This window comes from Danio rerio, chromosome 23 (assembly GCF_052040795.2).
Source record: "Danio rerio strain M-AB ecotype USA chromosome 23, GRCz13ab, whole genome shotgun sequence".
NCBI lineage: Eukaryota > Metazoa > Chordata > Actinopteri > Cypriniformes > Danionidae > Danio > Danio rerio.
In genome coordinates, this window is record NC_141043.1 from 36766658 (window position 1) to 36785629 (window position 18972).

Consider the following 18972-nt stretch of genomic DNA (forward strand, 5'->3'; position numbering starts at 1 on the left):
TGGTAACACTGGTAATAAATATTCAATAAATCCTTTACAAACATAAGTTTCTTAAAACACACACACACACACACACACACACACACACACACACACACACACACACGACAAAAATAATAAAATAAGATTATCAAATTTAATAAAATGTGATTTCTTAATTTAGTCAGTGATAAATATTCTAAAATTCTTCCAGGAGACATCTTTATAAATATTTCCCTTAAAACTATTTTCTGAATAAAAACATTCTCTAATATCGTTTCAAAATATACATTCTATTAAAATATGTTTTGTAGTCAAAACTTTTTTTTTTACATGCGTCACAGATTGGCTTCTCTTCCCTCTGGAATGAAAATGAGTGGGTAAGTCTTCGAGTGGCCAGTGCTGCATACTTGTATATATGCATTTGTTAAAAAGACAAAATAAACAGTTGAATAGTACTAACCTGGCCCTGTGCGTTGGTGATGAGTTGACTTGTGAGACCTGCCACGTTTGACATGGCACTGGTGATGATGGGAGTCGTAGTAAGAGAGCTGATGAACTGCGGCTGAGCTCCTAAAGACGCTGCACTAATCTGGAGAAGACGAAAACAAAACAAAAAGCACACAAACTATGTCAAATTCATTATGAATCATCCTTAATAATTTAAGACTACAGTCTGCAGGAAAAAAAAGTTCGAATTTTTTTTTTTAAAAGATCGAATTTTTCAAATGTACAGTACTGTGCAAAAGGTTTAGAGTTGGTTATTTCTGTAGTTTTGTGTAGCATATCAGTTTGAAATATCAATTTACAGTTCCAAACATTTTTTTGTCATTAATTCTAATTATACAGTGAGATTATTGTCTGCACTAGGAGTCTGACAAACTGAGACAAACTAAATTCAGAAGAACTTTAGCAACATCTTTAATACTTAGAAAAAACTATCTGCAAAGCTACAGTACTGTTCAAAGTTTTAGGCACTTGTGTAAAAATGCTGTAAAATGCGGACGCTTTCAAAAATAATGCATAAATACATTTTATTTATCCATTAACTTACATTAACTAAATCAAATCAGCATTTAGTATGACCGCACTTTGCATTCAAGTACTTTATGATTTAGTTGAACCCAATACGTTGTTCCGTACTCACAATAGCAGGGTTGATGGAGAGTCCTGCGGTCTGCAGTGTTGCGACGGAGACACTGGGCTCTGATGCCTTCTGCACAATAGACGCAGTGGTGGCCGCTGTGGTTTGCGTCTGCTGCATAGCCTGTAAAGCAGACATCTGAGGCTGCAAGACGGCCTGCGCAGGTGCCTGAAGCTGGGTCTGCACAGAGTTCAACACAGTAGCAGCTGGAGGAAAGAAAACAGGCTGTGGTTACCATCAAAACAAGAAAATATTTTTGATGTTAAACACTGAGCTATTACATTTTCCATTATTCAGAACTGCTGAGTGGCCAGGACAATACAGCATTTCATATAGAAACAAAATCTGCTACATTACATCGGTGTACATTCAATAGAATTTCATGCCAACAGAAGTCATTTTGAAAAGTGCACATGTAATGCTTTTTCAGATATTACCATTCATGTAGTCTGTTTGTGAATGTAAAAAGCCTGCAACGTTTAATATCAAAGTGCATGATAAATGGAGTTATTGGCTCACAAAAGAAAGACTAGACTCTTAAAACTGCTTGAAAAGTCTTACTTTCACCCAGAAATCGATGCGTGTTTGTTGTAAATTTGCATAACGCCAGTCTAGGGTTTTCATTGGCTGCCCACAAATCCTTGCTTTCTCCCTCAAACACTGTAGCTGAGGCCTGGAGGAGTTTGGTTTGTGTTGTTGACATGTCATGGAGATGCTAACAAATGAGGACTCGAATTGATACAGTAAGACCAATGTAAAAACGAAGTAAGCGTTACAGTTGTTATCTCTGTGTTTACAAATGCTGAGGAAGCCTCTAAAGTTGAAATTTACATATGGTAACTTTTTTTTGACTCAAGCTGCGGTCATACTTGACTTTTCTCCCCATAGACTTCCATTCATACGCAAGCGAATGCATCAGACTCGCAACGCAGGGTCATGCGTTAAGTACAAAGTTCAAGCTTGATGAAGTCTGACCTGCGAAATCGCATCACTTGACTGCGTGAGACCAATCGAGGATCAAAACATGACCTCTCTGGACAGAAATTTCAAACATGGAGCGATCGCTCGCTTTTTTATTGACTTTTTTTTTATTGATAATCTTGTTTAATCCCGCCCCTTTATGCAGCACCGTACAACAGAATTTCGCACACACAAACTCTAGTGTGACCGCAGCTTCACGCTGCAAGCAAATTAACCAATTACAACACACTGGACCATCTGATCAATCAGAGCAGATTCATACAAGGATTTTGAGTGACCTGGGGCCTCATGTACGAAGACTTGCGTTGAATTGATACTAAAACATTGCGTACACACAAAGCTGTAAATGTGCGTACGCAGTAAAAAATTCTGATGTATAAAACAGTGCGTACGCGGAATCCCACGCATATTCTCTTCGAACATCTGAATTAATGTGAAACTGAGCTCACGTGCATGAGCGCAAAACCCTTCCCTGCCTCCTCTCCTAATAAATATGGTAATGACTCTACTTTGGCAAAACCAAATGAAAAATCAATGGCAAAAGCAAGCAAAAAGAGAAACTTTGAACGTGAATGTGAATTGGAGGTGCTCCTATCGGAGGTAGACCGGAGAAAAACAGTGTTTTTTGCAAGATTGTCCTCCAGAATTAATAACAAAATTAAAAAAACGAGTGGAAGAGTTTAGCTGACGCGGTTAACGCAGTTGGGTCTGAACATTGCAATGTGAAAGAATTAAAAAAGGAATTGTTGGATGTAAAGGTGTGAAATTTTGTAGTCTATTTAGGCTAAGTGCAAATAGCACACCTTGTTGGAATGAGCTTGTTGAGTGATTCCCACCCATTTGATCATCAGATATTGCCAACTCTTCATCACGAGGAAGAGAAGTAGTAATCATTAATAAGTGTGTGTATTATGTTAAGCGCATTTGAGCAACACATATTATTTGCACATTTATTGAATGGAAATGCTTCCGATTCACGTAGCCTATGCAAATTTATCTTTAGATGGCGCCTTTATAGCAATGTGCGTGCAGTAGATCGATCCGATTACATTGGGAAAACCGGCGAACGCTGCAAGTTGAGCTTTAATGTTTGGCTGGTCAACTGTATGGTATGGAAACCTTATATACCTGCTAGAAATCCGGATAATCCCGTCCCATACAGCTGCCATTGCACAGCTCAAAGATACTTTGTAGTGGGCAATTTAACACAACTGCCTCTAAGAGTCGCCAATGAAAATAAAACAAACACACACAAAAAATGCACGTAGCCAGACAAAGTTGGCGTGGACCAACGCACACTCACGTTTATATTATCGTATAGTAAATATAGTTACTATATAGTAAATCCAAACGTGAGCATGAAACCTAGCGTACGCAGAGTTTTTGTGCTTACGCAGCGTTAATACATAAGGACTCTAATGCTTTAAAAAATTCCTTGCTACAGGGATAACAAAAAATTCCCAGCAACAAATCTTATTTAATGTTCTCCTTAAGAAAACTTAAAACTTAAAATCTTCACCTGAGGCTGAGTAAAATAACTGCACATTTTCATTTCTGAATGAATTATCCCTTTTTCCAATCACTACAGAAACTATAAGGAAAAACTGATATTGTAGTATATACAACAAAAAAAATCTAAGTGTCTTTTACTTTGAATGTATGTAAAACAATAGTAGACACCCTCTGAAACAAATTTAGGAACCTTTAAAATAGCGTAATAGGACGATTTTTTCAAAGCCACTTTGCACAGATCAGAATGCAAAATGCTTGTGAGCTTTATACCTTGCAGTCCAGCAAACGGCAGCTTCAGCAGGCCTCCAGCAGGACTGGCAGCAGCGAGACCGGGGAGAGTGGCCACAGTGGCGGTGGGTAAAGTGAGCACCGCCAGACCACCCTGACCCCCGACTGATCCAGCCATACTGAGAGGAATGAGCAGCGGCTGACCTAGAGAACTCTGCTGGGCAAGCATGCCAGTCATCAGAGACGCCAGACCATCCTGAGTCAGGACCTGGCAGAGAAAAGCCATATCTGTTTAATCAGTCTGAGAAAGGTTTTTTAAATGTCAAAACATTTGATATGTACTTTACTGACATTTGCATCAGTGTTTTTTATAATTAAACAAAACCATTAATTATAAATTTAAAAAATAAAATATAAATAATAGATCATATTAATAATATAAATAATAGACCAGTTAAATGTTTGGCATAATTCATATTTTGAGTGTTTAAAAAAACGACTCTTATTCTCACCAACCTGTGTTAAACAGTAAAATTTGTGTAATGGTAATATTGTGAAATATTATTACTATGAAAAATTAGCTGTTTTATATTTCATGTATAAATTACATACATCAATTTATTAATGTCTTCAGTAACTCTTTAAGGTCACACGTTAATGTTAGTAATTACTGAATTGAACAAAAGAAAGAACAATTCTTGTACAGCATTATTAATCATAGTTCAACATGTTCTAATGCATTATTAGATAATCTGCATTACATAAATGCATTACAATCTGCTTGTTAACCGTTTATGCACTGTGAGTTAATAAGAATTAACAATGAACAATTTATAGGCAGCACGGTGGCTCAGTTTTTCATTAACATTATCAGATATGAAATACTGTAATAAATGTATTGGTCATTGTTTGGTCATGTTTTGTTCATACATTAACATGAAAACAATAGTTTGGAATACTAAATTCTGATAAGTCTGTTACAACATTCTAAGGTATGTTATAGACCTTTTCACAAGACTGTTATGGAAATGTGAAAAGGGGCTATTCGGCTGTTTTTGTTTCGAGTCATTCCCACAGTGGGTTTGTGGCTGGAATGGCATCCTCAGCATAAAACATATTCCAGAGTAATTGGCGGTTCATTCTGCTGTGAAAACCCCTGATAAATAAGGGACTAAGCCAAAAAATAGTGAGTGAGAGAAGTTTTTCACAATTGCCAATATACCTGCCTGGCATTATTCAATAACAACCTCGTGGATGAATCTTAACTAATGGAATCTTTTGTAAAATCTGACAAATAATTCTATTATGCTTCTCTTCCTAAAATTGACTTGAAAAAAAGAAAATAGCACAAAAAACACATAACAAAAAGAACATTTTATTTATTTTTAGTTAAAGTTTGATTACATTAATATAAAAAATAACATTAAAATGTAAAATATTAGACGTGATGGCGCAGTAGGTAGTGCTGTCGCCTCACAGCAAGAAGGTCGCTGGTTTGAGCCTCAGCTGGGTCAGTTGGCATTTCTGTGTGGAGTTTGCATGTTCTCCCAACGTTCGTGTGGGTTTTTTCCGGGTGCTCCGGTTTCCCCCACAAGTCCAAAGACGTGCAGTACAGGTGAATTGGGTAAGCTAAATTGTCCATAGTGTATGAATGTGAATGGATATTTCCTAGTGAATGGGTTGCGGCTGGAAGGGCATCCGCTGCATAAAAACGTGCTAGATAAGTTGGCGGTTCATCCCGCTGTGGCGACCCCAGATTAATAAATGGACTAAACCAAAAAGTAAATTAATGAATGAATGTAAAATAATAATAATCTGCATTAAATATACACACTTTAAGAATAGCATTAAAATAAGGCCTCCCCTAATGTTTTTTCAATACATAATGCATATCAAATTACTCATTACTGTTCATTCAAACATTTAGACAAGTCATATAAGAGCAACCATGAGCACATTCACATGACCATCAGAAACATGTATGATCAAGGGATTACAGGCAAAGACAATTCACTTCTAAAAATGGGAGAAAAAAGTTTCACCTGTGGGCAAGCCTGAACAGTAATGGGAACGCTGGTCTGCTGAGCTGGAGACACACTGATGGCAGCTTTGGAGACCACAGTCTGCACTACAGGTGCTGAAACCTCCACAGTCACTGCATGCAAAAGAGTGAGTCACATTTAAAAACATGCATCATATTTCCATGCATATGGATCACAATGAATGCTGGCATTGCACACAAACCACCCATTTATTACAATTATGGCTTTAAATGCCTGGTTGATGATGATGGCTTGAACACCGGGTTGCTATGATACGAATCTAATGTATCTATTTATATCAGATCATTTGATCAGTCGTACCAGCTGTGGTAGAGCTTGTGGTTACTGGACCGTCCAGTTGAGCCTCTTCTGTTGCTTCCAGGCTCTGACCAGAGCCTTCTTCATCACCCCCAGACTCTGCAGCCCCTGCAGAAGATAAGGCCGTGTCCACCTCCACCTCCAGCACACGGATGGTCTCCTGGCCTGACATGACAATGACCTGGAATAAAGGGTATAACTGGTTATAAATGCTCTGCTTTCTCTCCTAATAAGCGGCAGTGCAGACATGATGAAAATGGATCATGGTTTGGTCAAGTTTACACCTGTGAGTTTTCTGATCTCTCTGACATTTTAGATAAACACTGACGAGATTTGCTGAGCAAAAGGGGCATTAAATTACAACTGGGTGATATATGGAAGATTTGTGATCATTTTAGGATTTTAGTTTTTGGTCTGAAGCAGTGCAGTTAGTGATTTCCCCATTTAAAAAGGACTAACTTAATAATATTTCATAAAAAGAAGAACAAGAACAAGAAATTATGTACACTTACATGAGACAGAATGGTGTGAAATTTTCATTTTGTATGAAGACGTATAATAAAAATCAATATTCACAGTGTACCCATCTTCTGATAGCTACTTCCAGCAGTTTAACGCACCATGTCATAAAGCGTGAATCACCTCAGACTGGATTCTTGAACATGACAATGAGTTCACTGTACTCAAATGGCCTCCACAGTCCCAGATCTAAATCCAATAGAGCATGGACCAAAATCTCTGAGGATTATTTCCAGTACCTTGTTGAATCTATGCCCTTAGGATTAAGGCAGTTCTGAAGTTCAAAAGGGGATCCAACCTGGATCCATCCTTTCATGTTGTTGACACCAAATTCAGACCCTACCATCCGAATGTTGCAGCAGAAATTGAGACTCATCAAACGAGGCAACGTTTTCCAATCTTCTATTGTCCAGTTTTGGTGTGCCTGTGCGAATTGCGAATTGTTTCCTGTTTTTAGCTGACAGCAGTGGCACCCGGTGTGGTCTTCTGCTGCTGTAGCCTATCCACCTCAAGATTGGACGTGTTGTGCGTTCAGAGATGCTCTTCTGCAGACCTCGGTTGTAACGAGTGGTTACTTGAGTGACTGTTGCCTTTCTGTTGGCTTGAACCAGTCTGGCCATTCTCCTCTGACCTCTGGCATCAACAAGGCATTTGCACCCAAAGAACTGCAAGTTTACTGGATATTTTCTCTTTTTCAGACCATTCTCTGTAAACCCTAAAGATGGTTGTGTGTGAAAATCCCAGTAGATCAGCAGTTTCTGAAATAAGACCAGCCCGTCTGGCACCAACAACGATGCCACGTTCAAATCACTTAAATCACCTTTCTTCGCCATTCTGATGCTCGCCTTGAACTGCAGCAGAACATCTGGACCATGTCTGCATGCCTAAATGCACTGAGTTGCTGCCATGTGATTGGCTGATTAGAAATTTGCGTTAACGAGCAGTTGGACAGGTGTACCAAATAAAGCCTTTAAATTGCACTTTGAGCTGAATACAAGCATTTTAGGGTGCTTTCACACCTAGACTTTTGTTTCGGAACCCGTCTCGTTTAGACAGTTAGCGTAGTTCTTTTGGCATACGAATCCAGCAATCGCGCTCGGATCCTCGCCAAAACAATCGGTCCGAGATCGCCCGAATGAGGTGGTCTCGGCTCTATTGAACAAACTCTGGAGTGGATCGATTTTAGTGAGAAAGCGATATGATCCGAGCCCGGCTATGTCACAGTGTTTTATGGATATGTAATAGGCATATGGCTATATGAAGAGAGAATTATGAGTAGGGTTGGAGGTCATTCCAGACATCCAAAGTTCGTCCAAAGACTCCCAGGAGTTTCAGGAGTGTACCGCAAATGCACAGAGACTCCCGGATGCCCGCAAATGAGTGATAATTAGGGGTGTCAAAATTAATTGTTTCTTCGGTGCACTGCGATGCAAACACGGACAATTCGGTATTGGTTCAGAAATAATCATAAACAGTTATTATGTACTGACGTCATTTATCTCCTATGCGCTCTGTCGCGAGGGAGGTGAGCACGAGTATTTACAACAGGGCCGGCCCGTGGCATAGGCACCATAGTCAAATGCTAAGGGCGCTGTATATCCAGGCAAATGCTAAGGGCGCTGTATATCCAGGGGGGATGGCAGAAATGAGCGCAGTTCAGTTGTTGTTTTTTTTCGATAATCCTGACACACATTTAGTTATAGGCGGTATTAACTAAAAAAACTCTTACCCTAAAAAGATCTAAAGTGTGTTTCCTACAAAAAGACAAAGCTGATTATGTTTCACAGCTGTCTTTCTTTTTTTTCGCTCAACAGTACAAGCACTGCTCTGTTTAAGCCCTCGCAATATGTGTTTAGCCGGGAGAGCTCGTGCTGAGAGGAGCTCTCAGTAAGGGACCGTCATAAAAGTGCTTCTTTTTTTGTCGTTTTTCAGCTCCGCTCAGCTCAAGCTCTCCCTGTTGCGAGGGCTTAAGTGTGTGTGTGTGTGTGTGTGTGTTTGTTGCTGTCTATGTTTGTGTATGTGTTTGAATGAGAGACAGTGTGGTGCTGTGTGTCTGTGTGTTTATACAGACAGCATGTTATAGCCTCCCCCCTAAAATATAATACTGTATATGGAAAGCATCGTCAATGCACCGTGATGCGCGGAGATATCGAATTGAATCGAAGGCATGATAATCGTAACCGAACCGAACCATGAGACCAGTATAGGTTCACACCTCTAGTGATAATCTTCCAGTAATCACGCATCTCCCTCCTGGTCTTTAAATACGTCGCGCACCCTTCTTACACCTCTCCACTGCATCCCTCCTTGCTCTTTAGACACGTCGCGAGCACCCTGTCAAATCACCAAACCACCACCCACCCTGACAGCTGAGTAAAATAAACCGTGAAATTCTGACTAATGTGAGGAGAGTTTACTCATGACTTGTTTTAGCTATTTTGGTCCGATTAGAAACTTTGCCATGTGAAAGCGAACCACATCAGGAGCAAAGAGCAACTTTGTAACAATTTTAATCCCTGTTTCGGAACGAATAAATCGATTCACAGGTGTGAATCAGTGGAGATTAAAGAAACCTCACAGGAGTAAAAGCAAGGCTCAGGCAGAGAGGGAAGCTCAGCGCAGCGCAGAGAGCAGAACAGAGGCAGGAGAGGGTTCATACCTGCGCGTCTTGTGCTGGGAATTTCAAAGTGCAGGAACCTAAAAGCTGAGAAAACACTTCTGCAGTCAGACAGTGAATGGCTAAAGAGAACAGAGATGCCAAGCACACGTTAGGACACAAAGAAACAACCCAACAAGGACACAAGTGAAATGAGCAAACAAACAAACCCAAAGCATCTCCCCAAAAACATAAGCATAAGCAATGCTTTCTGCGAACACCTATACAGCAGAAGAAAATTGCTTGTGCTGGGAACGTAGACTGAACACTCACAAACGTGGGGTATGAGGCTGGACGTGTGATGACATGTTAAATTAAATGTGTTTTGGTAACACTGCATGTTGGGTGTGAGAAACTCAGGAATACCTGCTCGTTGACAGTGAGAGGTGCATTGTTTGCAGGGAGATCCTCAGTGTCCATGATGATGAAGTCTAAGCTCTGAGAAGATCACTGATGTTTCTGCATAGTTGTCGAAGGAGATGTTAGCAGCTCCAAAGCGTCACCTAAGGCAAAATAAATCATTGTTAATAGTGGTTGAAAGGACTATATGCCTATATTAAAGTCACCATGACAGAGAAACATCCTTGCTCTGCGAATGATTCATCAGTTATTGTAAAATGTAGAAAAATCCCCCTTCCACACTGCAAAAAAATGCTTTTCTTGCTTAGATTTTTTGTCTTGTTTCTAGTCTAAATATCTAAAATGTCTTATATCAAGAAGCATTTTCTAGACAAGCAAAACATATTGTCTTGTTTTAAGAAATAATATGCCAAAATGAAGTGAGTTTTTTCTTAAAACAAGCAAAATAATCTGCCAATGGGGTAAGCAAATTAATCTTGTTTTTTCTTTTGACGTAAGACTATTTTGCTTACCCCATTGGCAGATTATTTTGCTTGTTTTAAGGAAAAACTCATTTTGGCATATTATTTCTTAAAACAAGACTATATGTTTTGCTTGTCTAGAAAATGCTTCTTGATTTAGAAATTTTTAGATATTTGAACTAAAAACAAGACAAAAAATCTAAGCAAGAAAAGCATTTTTTTTTTTTTGTAGTGCACCACCTGCCAGAGAACATAAATTTCGGGTAAATTACTAAATAAAATGTCTCATCATATATTTTTTTCTCTGGATACTGCATTATTATGATATTTCACAGCATAGGATCATGAAAGATACATTTTTAAAGTAGTAATTTTTTTTCTTACTATTGTAAGACAGGGAAAGAACATTTTAATAAGGGTAATTTACTGCAACTAAATCTAACAAATATCCTATTTCAATCCCAAATACTTGACAATATGGATTTTTTTCTATTATATATTTTCATTTATAGAATAAACATATAAATGTGATTCAATAAATGTGACTCAATAATAAGAACTGCCCGATGGCCCGGAATCAGCGTGTGAGATGCTGGGGACAGTAGACAGGATCATTACTGGCCTGATCAGGCCAGAGTTGCCTTGTCACTAAAGCCCTACTCACACTGTGAGATTTCTGCCAAGATTTTGTCATCTGAGACAAATTTGGGAAATCCTAAAAGATTCCTGAAATCCTAGGCTAAAATCTGTGATCTTTGATCGTTGGTTTGACATGTTCACAGACAGCCACTTAGTGCCCGTTGCGATCAAATTATTCCTCCGATGAAGTTTTGACAGTGTCGGATTTCAGACACTTTCCGGAAGTGTGACAACAGCTGCGATGAGCGTCAATCCAAGAACAAATAGGAGCGCCGAATTTAATGACGTGAATCCATGCGACAATTCAAATGACCAAAGGGAAATGTCAAAACATTTTTTATTTTCCTGGTTTTACTTTTGAGACAAGCTGAGTGCAAATTTGCTGCTACTGATTGTTTACATTTGCTTTGAGGAATCATTTCAGAACACAGGATATTGAAAGTGTCACGGGTGGATGACATCAAACTTCAGGGGCATTTTCTTTCGAGTTTGGCGCGCCTTCCTTGTCGTTCAGCTGAGATCTTATAATGTGACATGGGAGGGAGCCATGTTCGTGCAGTCTGACATGCAACAAATGTTCAGGAGTTAAAAAAATAAATAAATAAAATAAACCGCACAGTGTGAGCCAACCTTAGGTGAAGTTACACAAACTATATTCGAGAGGAGCACGTGATTTGATTGATAGCGACTGGTCTGTCATCTGTTATCATTAGTAAGCCAATCGGATCTTTCCAAACTTATTCGTTTTTTTTTTAAAAATCGCCCCCATCAACCCAATCATTCCCTTTCTCTACCAGGGGGAGCTCTCGAAAACTATTTGATCTCATACCCCTTTACATGCTCATTGACCAGGCAGGAGCCCTGATCTCCGAGCTCAGGGTTTTCTCCCTGGACAGCATCCCAAACCTGCTATTATTATCAAGTAATATCTAAGTGTGAACTCTTGAACGTTTCATTTGCCTGCGACTATTTGTCAATTGTGTGCAAACACAATCTTATATTCGAGAAACATGCTACCTTCTCTGTGATGCTGTAAAAACCATATTGCTTTCAGTTCCTCTTATCTGTTCGGATGTTGTGAGCTCGTTGTTTTTTCCATTACCTGGAAACAACCAGTAGAGCGAAGACAAAGCAACATGGTGACAACATCAAATTATAAGGCTAAAAGAAAACTTTTCTTTCTTTTGTCTTGAACGCAGACATTTACGTTGGTACAACTTGATGAAAAAAAATAAAGGTGAGGTTTTGCAGAGTTCGCCACCAGTTTGGCTAGTCGGCTAGTTTAAATGGGGCAATGGTTAGATTTACTTGCACTAACTGACATTTTTAATTATGAAGCTAAAAAAATATTGAGATAAAATTAATCTTACAATTAAATCTTACAATTGTCCCAGTTCAACATAAATCATTAACAATATGCAAGTAATATTATTATTACATTACAAAATAATATGTAATAAATGCAAAAATTACCACTAAACCTAACAAATATCCAATTTCAAGCAAAACATTTCATAACAAAACAACAAAAATTGTTGTCATAAAAAAACAACAAAAATGAATTGCAGATATTAAGTTATAAGGAAAAAATGCTTTAGAACTAGGGCTGCACAGTATTGGAAAAATCTGACATTGTGATATTTTGTTTTGCTGTGATATATATTTATTGCGAGATATATATCATTTCACCCGATGATTTGAGTAGCTCTATTGATGATCGACTGAGATGATCCAAGTCATTTTCTATGCAGTGCGTGTGCATAAAATAAATTACAAGCAGATATAAATATGACAGATCAAAACCAAAAGATAAATAATCAGTGCTTTATGGTTTTCTGTGGAGTCAAACCATATTCAAGTACAGAAATTGAAAAATCAAATGTAAAGCAAAATAGTCATTATTATATACATAATTTAAGAAAATAATCTTATCCTGTAATGTGGCTTTGCGAATACACACATGCGATATCAATGCTAAAACAATATATTGTTCAGCTCTATTTAGAACAATTAAATATTGACAAATTGTCTCATTTCAGTCTGAAATGGATAATATTATGAAAGTAAAAATAAATTTATGATTTAGTGTAAATGAAAATTAGCAAACGTCCCATTTTATCAGAATTACTTAAAAGAATACAGAAAAATGTTGAATTAAATATATAGTTATAAAGGGACAAAAATGTGATTCAGTGCCATTTAATGTAAGAAACTTTGAGACACATTAGAGATGGTTACTGGATTATAACAATAACTCAAAAGAATGTCTGTAAATGTAAACTGTAAGTTTCTACTGACACACTACATGAAAATACAGAAATTTAAACCATCATGATTTAGTGCAAATATGACATGTGACTAGGCATGGGCCGGTATAAGTTTCTGACAGTATGATAGCCTTGGATAAAAATATCAGTATCACAGTATTGTGATTACTGATCTAAAATATATTATTTTTTATGTCTGAGTAAAAAAACAAAAACTTTTTCCCCTTTGAAAATTTTATATTTTTTATTATTTAGTTTTTTTTTTATTATATTTTAATATATTTTATTTTTTGAAATATTTATAATATATTTTTGAACAGTAAACATATTAAACTAAATAATTCAAATGAATCATTGACTTTTGCTGACTTTATTAGTTTAAAAATACAGATCTCTTTGCAATTTAAAATGCCATCTTTGGATATTTTTTTCTGCTTTGGATATTTTTTTCTTCCTTGGGAACGGTATTACAGAAAATGTTGGCAGTTTTAAAACCTTGACTTTTCTAAACCTCTGTATACCTTGAAAACGGTTATCGTCCCATGCCTACATGTGACATCCCATTACAATCAAAAATGTGTTGTAAACTAAAAATATATAAATTTCTTAAAATATTAAGATTATATGACAAATCCCATTTTATCAGAAATATAAAATTTCAGCTCTTGCCATAAAAAATACATTCTAGGCAAACCCAAGTACAGAAAAAGTTTTATCAAATGTCCTTTGTGCCGACTGCCATTAGAATTATAAATATTGGGTTTTAAGTATTAATAGGGTTGAATTTTTTTATGATTTATGTGACGATATTGAATGTGGGGCAGGGCAGTGGCGCAGTAGGTAGTGCTGTCGCCTCACAGCAAGAAGGTCGCTGGGTCGCTGATTCGAACCTCGGCTCAGTTGGTGTTTCTGTGTGGAATTTGCATGTTCTCTCTGCCTTCGGGTGGGTTTCCTCCGGGTGCTCCGGTTTCCCCCGCAGTCCAAAGACAAGCGGTACAGGTGAATTGGGTAGGCTAAATTGTCCGTAGTGTATGAGTGTGTGTGTGTGTGTGTGTGTGTGTGTGTGTGTGTGTGTGTGAATGTTTCCCAGAGATGGGTTGCGGCTGGAAGGGCATCCGCTGCGTAAAAACTTGCTGGATAAGTTGGCGGTTCATTCCGCTGTGGCGTCCCCGGATTAATAAAGGGACTAAGCTGACAAGAAAATAAATGAATCAATGATATTGAATGTATTTGTGTTGCCTGTTTTTCTGTAATAAGTGTAATGTGAATGCTGATGTGGTTGTTTGGTGAAGCCAAAGATAAATTTCCACTTGTGGACAATAAAGAAAAGTAAATCAAAGAAATATTTGCAAATATGAAAAAAGCCTGATGAATTACATAATATGAGGTTATAAAGGTTATGTGATGTAGCAGTGCAACTAAATCTAACAAATAAACACTTTCTAAACAAGATTATACACTGCTTTTACTGGACTCCTTTTAGACTGTTTAGGCTCCGGTTAAAATATACACCTTTTTGTTGGAGATGTAAGACAGAAAACGGTGATTTAGTTCACGCTCTGGTCTTGTACAAAAATTCAGGATTTTTGGAAAAGAGTTTATGAACACATTCGGCTGGCTTTAGATTTTCAATGGACAAGCTAAACAAATAATGGTCCAGGTACTTAACCTGTTTGGAAATGGAACAGTAATAAATGTGTGAGAAATATACTGATTGTGACAATGTCAATGTGATATGCTATTGACTGGACTTACCTATTCATTTTTTGATTGTATTTTATTTTAACGTTCTCATCATTATATAAAGATGAAAGCTTTAATTGTATTTAATGATAGCCAAGCCCTTAAAGTCATAGCTAGAGATTAGTTTGGGTTGGGTTTGTTAATAGGGTAAAATGTTGATTTTGTAATCTTTACAGAGTTGTATTCTGTATTCCATTCTGAAATTTGCCTAAATAAAACTGTTAATCTAAAATATGTATATCTAAACGAAATACTATAATGTAAAACAGCACAACACAGCAGTTCATCTGTTCCTGTAACACTAGTTTATTTATATTATATAACATTATGAATATACCATTAACATTTACCATGGTAAAGCTTCTGCTCCTCTTTCTTTAGTACAATAATAAATGTGACAAATATGACAAGCCACCACTGTCATAAACACACACAAACAAATCTCAATGCACTGTTACAATTACCTCCCATTACATATATTAGTCAAAATAAGTAACAGCAACTATAACATTTTGGCGGGAAATATTAACTAAGATTACCATGGTAAATCTCTGCAAGGTACAGACCAGACAATCATGATGTAATAAAGTGTATAATGTCACGTCCATGATGGGCTGGGCAATCTCGATTAATTTTTTTCCATATTGAACAATAATGATATACATTTCAATATCAGTTGTAGTTCTTCCAAATTTAAAAGAATATCCAAACAATGACTGAAGCCACAAACTAAAGGGTCAAAAGACTGTCAACTTAAAATATTAATTTATTAAATTATTACGATTATATGACGTGATAAATATCCTATTTTATAGGAAATATTTGCAAACATGAAAGAAGTCTGTTGAATTACATATGAGGTTATAAAGGTTATGTGATGTAGTGTAACTAAATCTAACTATTAAAAACTTTCTAAACTAAATACTATAATCTAAAACCACAACTAGCCGTTCGTCTGTTCCTGTAACACTTATTTGTATTATATTCCATTATAAATACACCATTAACATTTACCATGGTATAGTTTCTGCTACTTTTTTTACTACAATAATAAATCTGACAAGCCACCACTGTTACATACACAAACACACAATTTCAATGCACTTCATACATGATATATCTCATGATATATTTATCAAAATAAGAACAGCAACTAACATTCTGGCGGGAACTATTAAACAAGTTTACCATGGTAAATCTCTGCAAGATACAGACTAGACAATCATGACGTAATAAAGTGTATAACGTCACGTCCATGACGCCCGAGCTCAAGGTTGTCAACGTAAAATATGAAATCCCACTTAACGTTACCTCAAAGTAAACGTAAACACAGTTCAAAGAAGAACGTGGTACATTCTCCGCCTATAAATATCGATCGAACGCGTTCCAATGTCACCACCGAACATTTGGAACGCGACATATACGTCTTGCATTCTAAATCTGCGCATGTAATTCTCCTAAAACAATAGAGCATTATGTAAGCTTTGCGCATTTTCAACATCAAGCAGTCAGGCAGGCCTGTGAGGTACTACAGCAGCCCTCGCAACACATTCACAATGCAAAAATAAAACTCTCCCCACGGGACACACACTTCATCTACTGATCACCCTCCTCACATGCCAATATGCCATGACTCGGGACGGCATTTGATGTATTTCCTTTCTCTTTATCATAAATATATAAATTATGCTAATTAAGACCATTGCATATTAACCAAAAACTCATTTCGGCTCCGCGACTTCGTATCGCGTTGTGCAAAAATGCATGCGAGCTGCGCTCATATTCACGACTTACCCGCTGAAAGGTGGACTATTTTCTTTATTTTCTCCTCCTTCGGCGAGCTTTGCCACAGTTTGTTTTTAAATATGCATAATTAAAAATTCATCTCACAGCTTCCGACGCGCGCTGCGAATGCACACAAAAGAGCTATTTGCATTGATAAGGAGGCTCGGGGAAGCAGTCTGGGCTTCTTTTCAACTAAATGTTTAATGGCGTCTTTCCGCAAACTGTCGTGCCGGTGGAGCAAGTGCACCTTAATAGCCAAGGTAACCCCTTATCTGTAGAAAAGTGCCGAAAAATTAACACAAATTTGCTCTTTTGCACTACGTCATGAACATAATTTATGCAGGCCGAGTCTCGCATTGAAAAAATGGCGCTGGCTCGACAGAACTGGAGCGATGGCCGTCTTAAAGGGACAGTGTCACTGCAGTTCACTGAACACTTGATACAAAGTGAACTTGCACTCTTCTATCAAAATAAATAACCGTAATGTTTTAATAACGTGCTAAATTCATTATTTATCTTTTTTTATTATTTAAAAGTAAAATATTTTTAAAATGACTGCAATATTATGATGTTTATAATGATATCATGCATATTATTGATTTATAATATTACGTATATGGTTGCATTTCACAAATACAATGATATAATTGTGAGTAATACTTATAATATGATCAATTAATTATTTATTGTGATGATAACCTATTCATAATATCAATAATGATTATAAAATAGCATGATATGGTGTTTTTTTTATTCATCTTACCAAAACTATATTGTATTAGGGGCTTGTTTTCTTCCCCAAAACTATGACGTTCACATCAGTATATCTTTCATAAAAATATGAATATTCAGCTCATACTACTGTGTAGCTTTGATTTTAAATAAGTAACGTTTTAAAAGCTTTTATGGGAAGTTATGTAGGTTTATTTTATTACATGATGCCATGTAAAACATGAAAAACAGAACTAAACAGAGATAATAATAAAATAATAAAATAATTATTCTAACATGATGATGAACACAGAAATAAATCCATTAATATTTTCTTATTATTATTATTTTGAATATAGCAGCAGGAACAGTAATAGAAATAAAGTCTGAATAAGCACAGTTAAGCTGATTATTTAAAAATGTCATGTTGTGCAATAACAATAAATATTATTATGAGCAATTTAATATTAATTAATATGATTATGTATTTTCCCAGTGATGGGTTCCAGCTAAAAGGGCATCTGCTGCATATAACAAATGCTGGATAAGTTGGTGGTTCATTCCGATGTGACGACCCCTGATTAATAAAGGGACTAAGCTGAAAAGAAAATGAATGAATGATTATGTATGACCAAATGATGACTGTAAAAATAAATTTGTCTCATACTTATCATTATTATCATTATGTAGTTGTATTTCCCCAAAACAACAATGTAAATGCAAAGTATATTTATTTAAAAACATTCCTATTCTTGTCGGTCTACTTCAGCTATTTATAATGTTAAGCATAATTAAAATAAAGCTAACCAATAAATCATATAAAATATCAATTTATTATTAATTAGAGCATTATTTTGAAAAATAAAGACAATAATTGTTTATTAATCTAATTATTACCGTTATTATATACTTGTGGTTTGAAAGCAACAATGTGATTGAAAAGTTAAAGAACCTAAAACTGTTTTTAATGTACATCTCTGCAGTTTTTATTATTATACAACGTTCATTTATTCATTCATTCATTTTCTTGTTGGCTTAGTCCCTTTATTAATCTGGGGTCGCCACAGCGGAATGATCCGCCAACTTATCCAGCAAGTTTTTTAAACAGCGGATGCCCTTCCAGCCGCAACCCATCTCTGGGAAACATCCACACATACACACACACACACACACACACACTCATACACTACGGACAATTTAGCCTATCCAATTCACCTCTACCGCATGTGTTTGGACTGTGGGGGAAACCGGAGTAGTACCCGAAGGAAACCCACGCAAACGCAGGGAAAACATGCAAACTCCACACAGAAACACCAACTGAGCCGAGAATCGAACCAGCGACCCTCTTGCTGTGAGGCGAACGTGCTACCCACTGCGCCGCCATTATTATACAACACTTTAAAGGAAATATTAAGCATATATACATAGATTTTTGGGGGGAAAAAACTGCATGTCCAGTCTGCTTGGTTTCACAGATTGACATGTAAATATTCATCAAAGGCGGCAACACCAAAGCTCCAAAAATACAAATTTATTAAATTAAAAAATCTGACACAAAGCGTGTAACGATTCAAACCACACGCTCTTCATCAGACGGATAGACATGTAACAACAAAGAAACTTTTGT

The 18972-nt window shown here is 36.8% G+C and overlaps 1 protein-coding gene across 4 annotated transcripts in view; it reads right to left on the minus strand.

The window, feature by feature from the left end:
- The window catches only part of pou6f1 (POU class 6 homeobox 1), a 28580-nt gene extending 11569 nt beyond the window's left edge, over positions 1-17011 (minus strand). For 2 of the 4 annotated variants that reach the window (XR_015522589.1, XM_087305049.1), the window contains exons 1-7: positions 16644-17011; positions 9746-9882; positions 6208-6385; positions 5887-5999; positions 3887-4112; positions 1127-1329; positions 443-571 (exon numbers count right to left, since the gene is read on the minus strand). Coding sequence is in view for 3 of the 4 variants with exons in the window: in XM_087305049.1 (XP_087161175.1) it covers positions 443-571; positions 1127-1329; positions 3887-4112; positions 5887-5999; positions 6208-6385; positions 9746-9799 (903 nt within the window). In the remaining variant the exon portion in view is untranslated. 4 annotated transcript variants of the gene reach the window in all.
- Positions 17012-18972: the final 1961 nt, after the last annotated feature.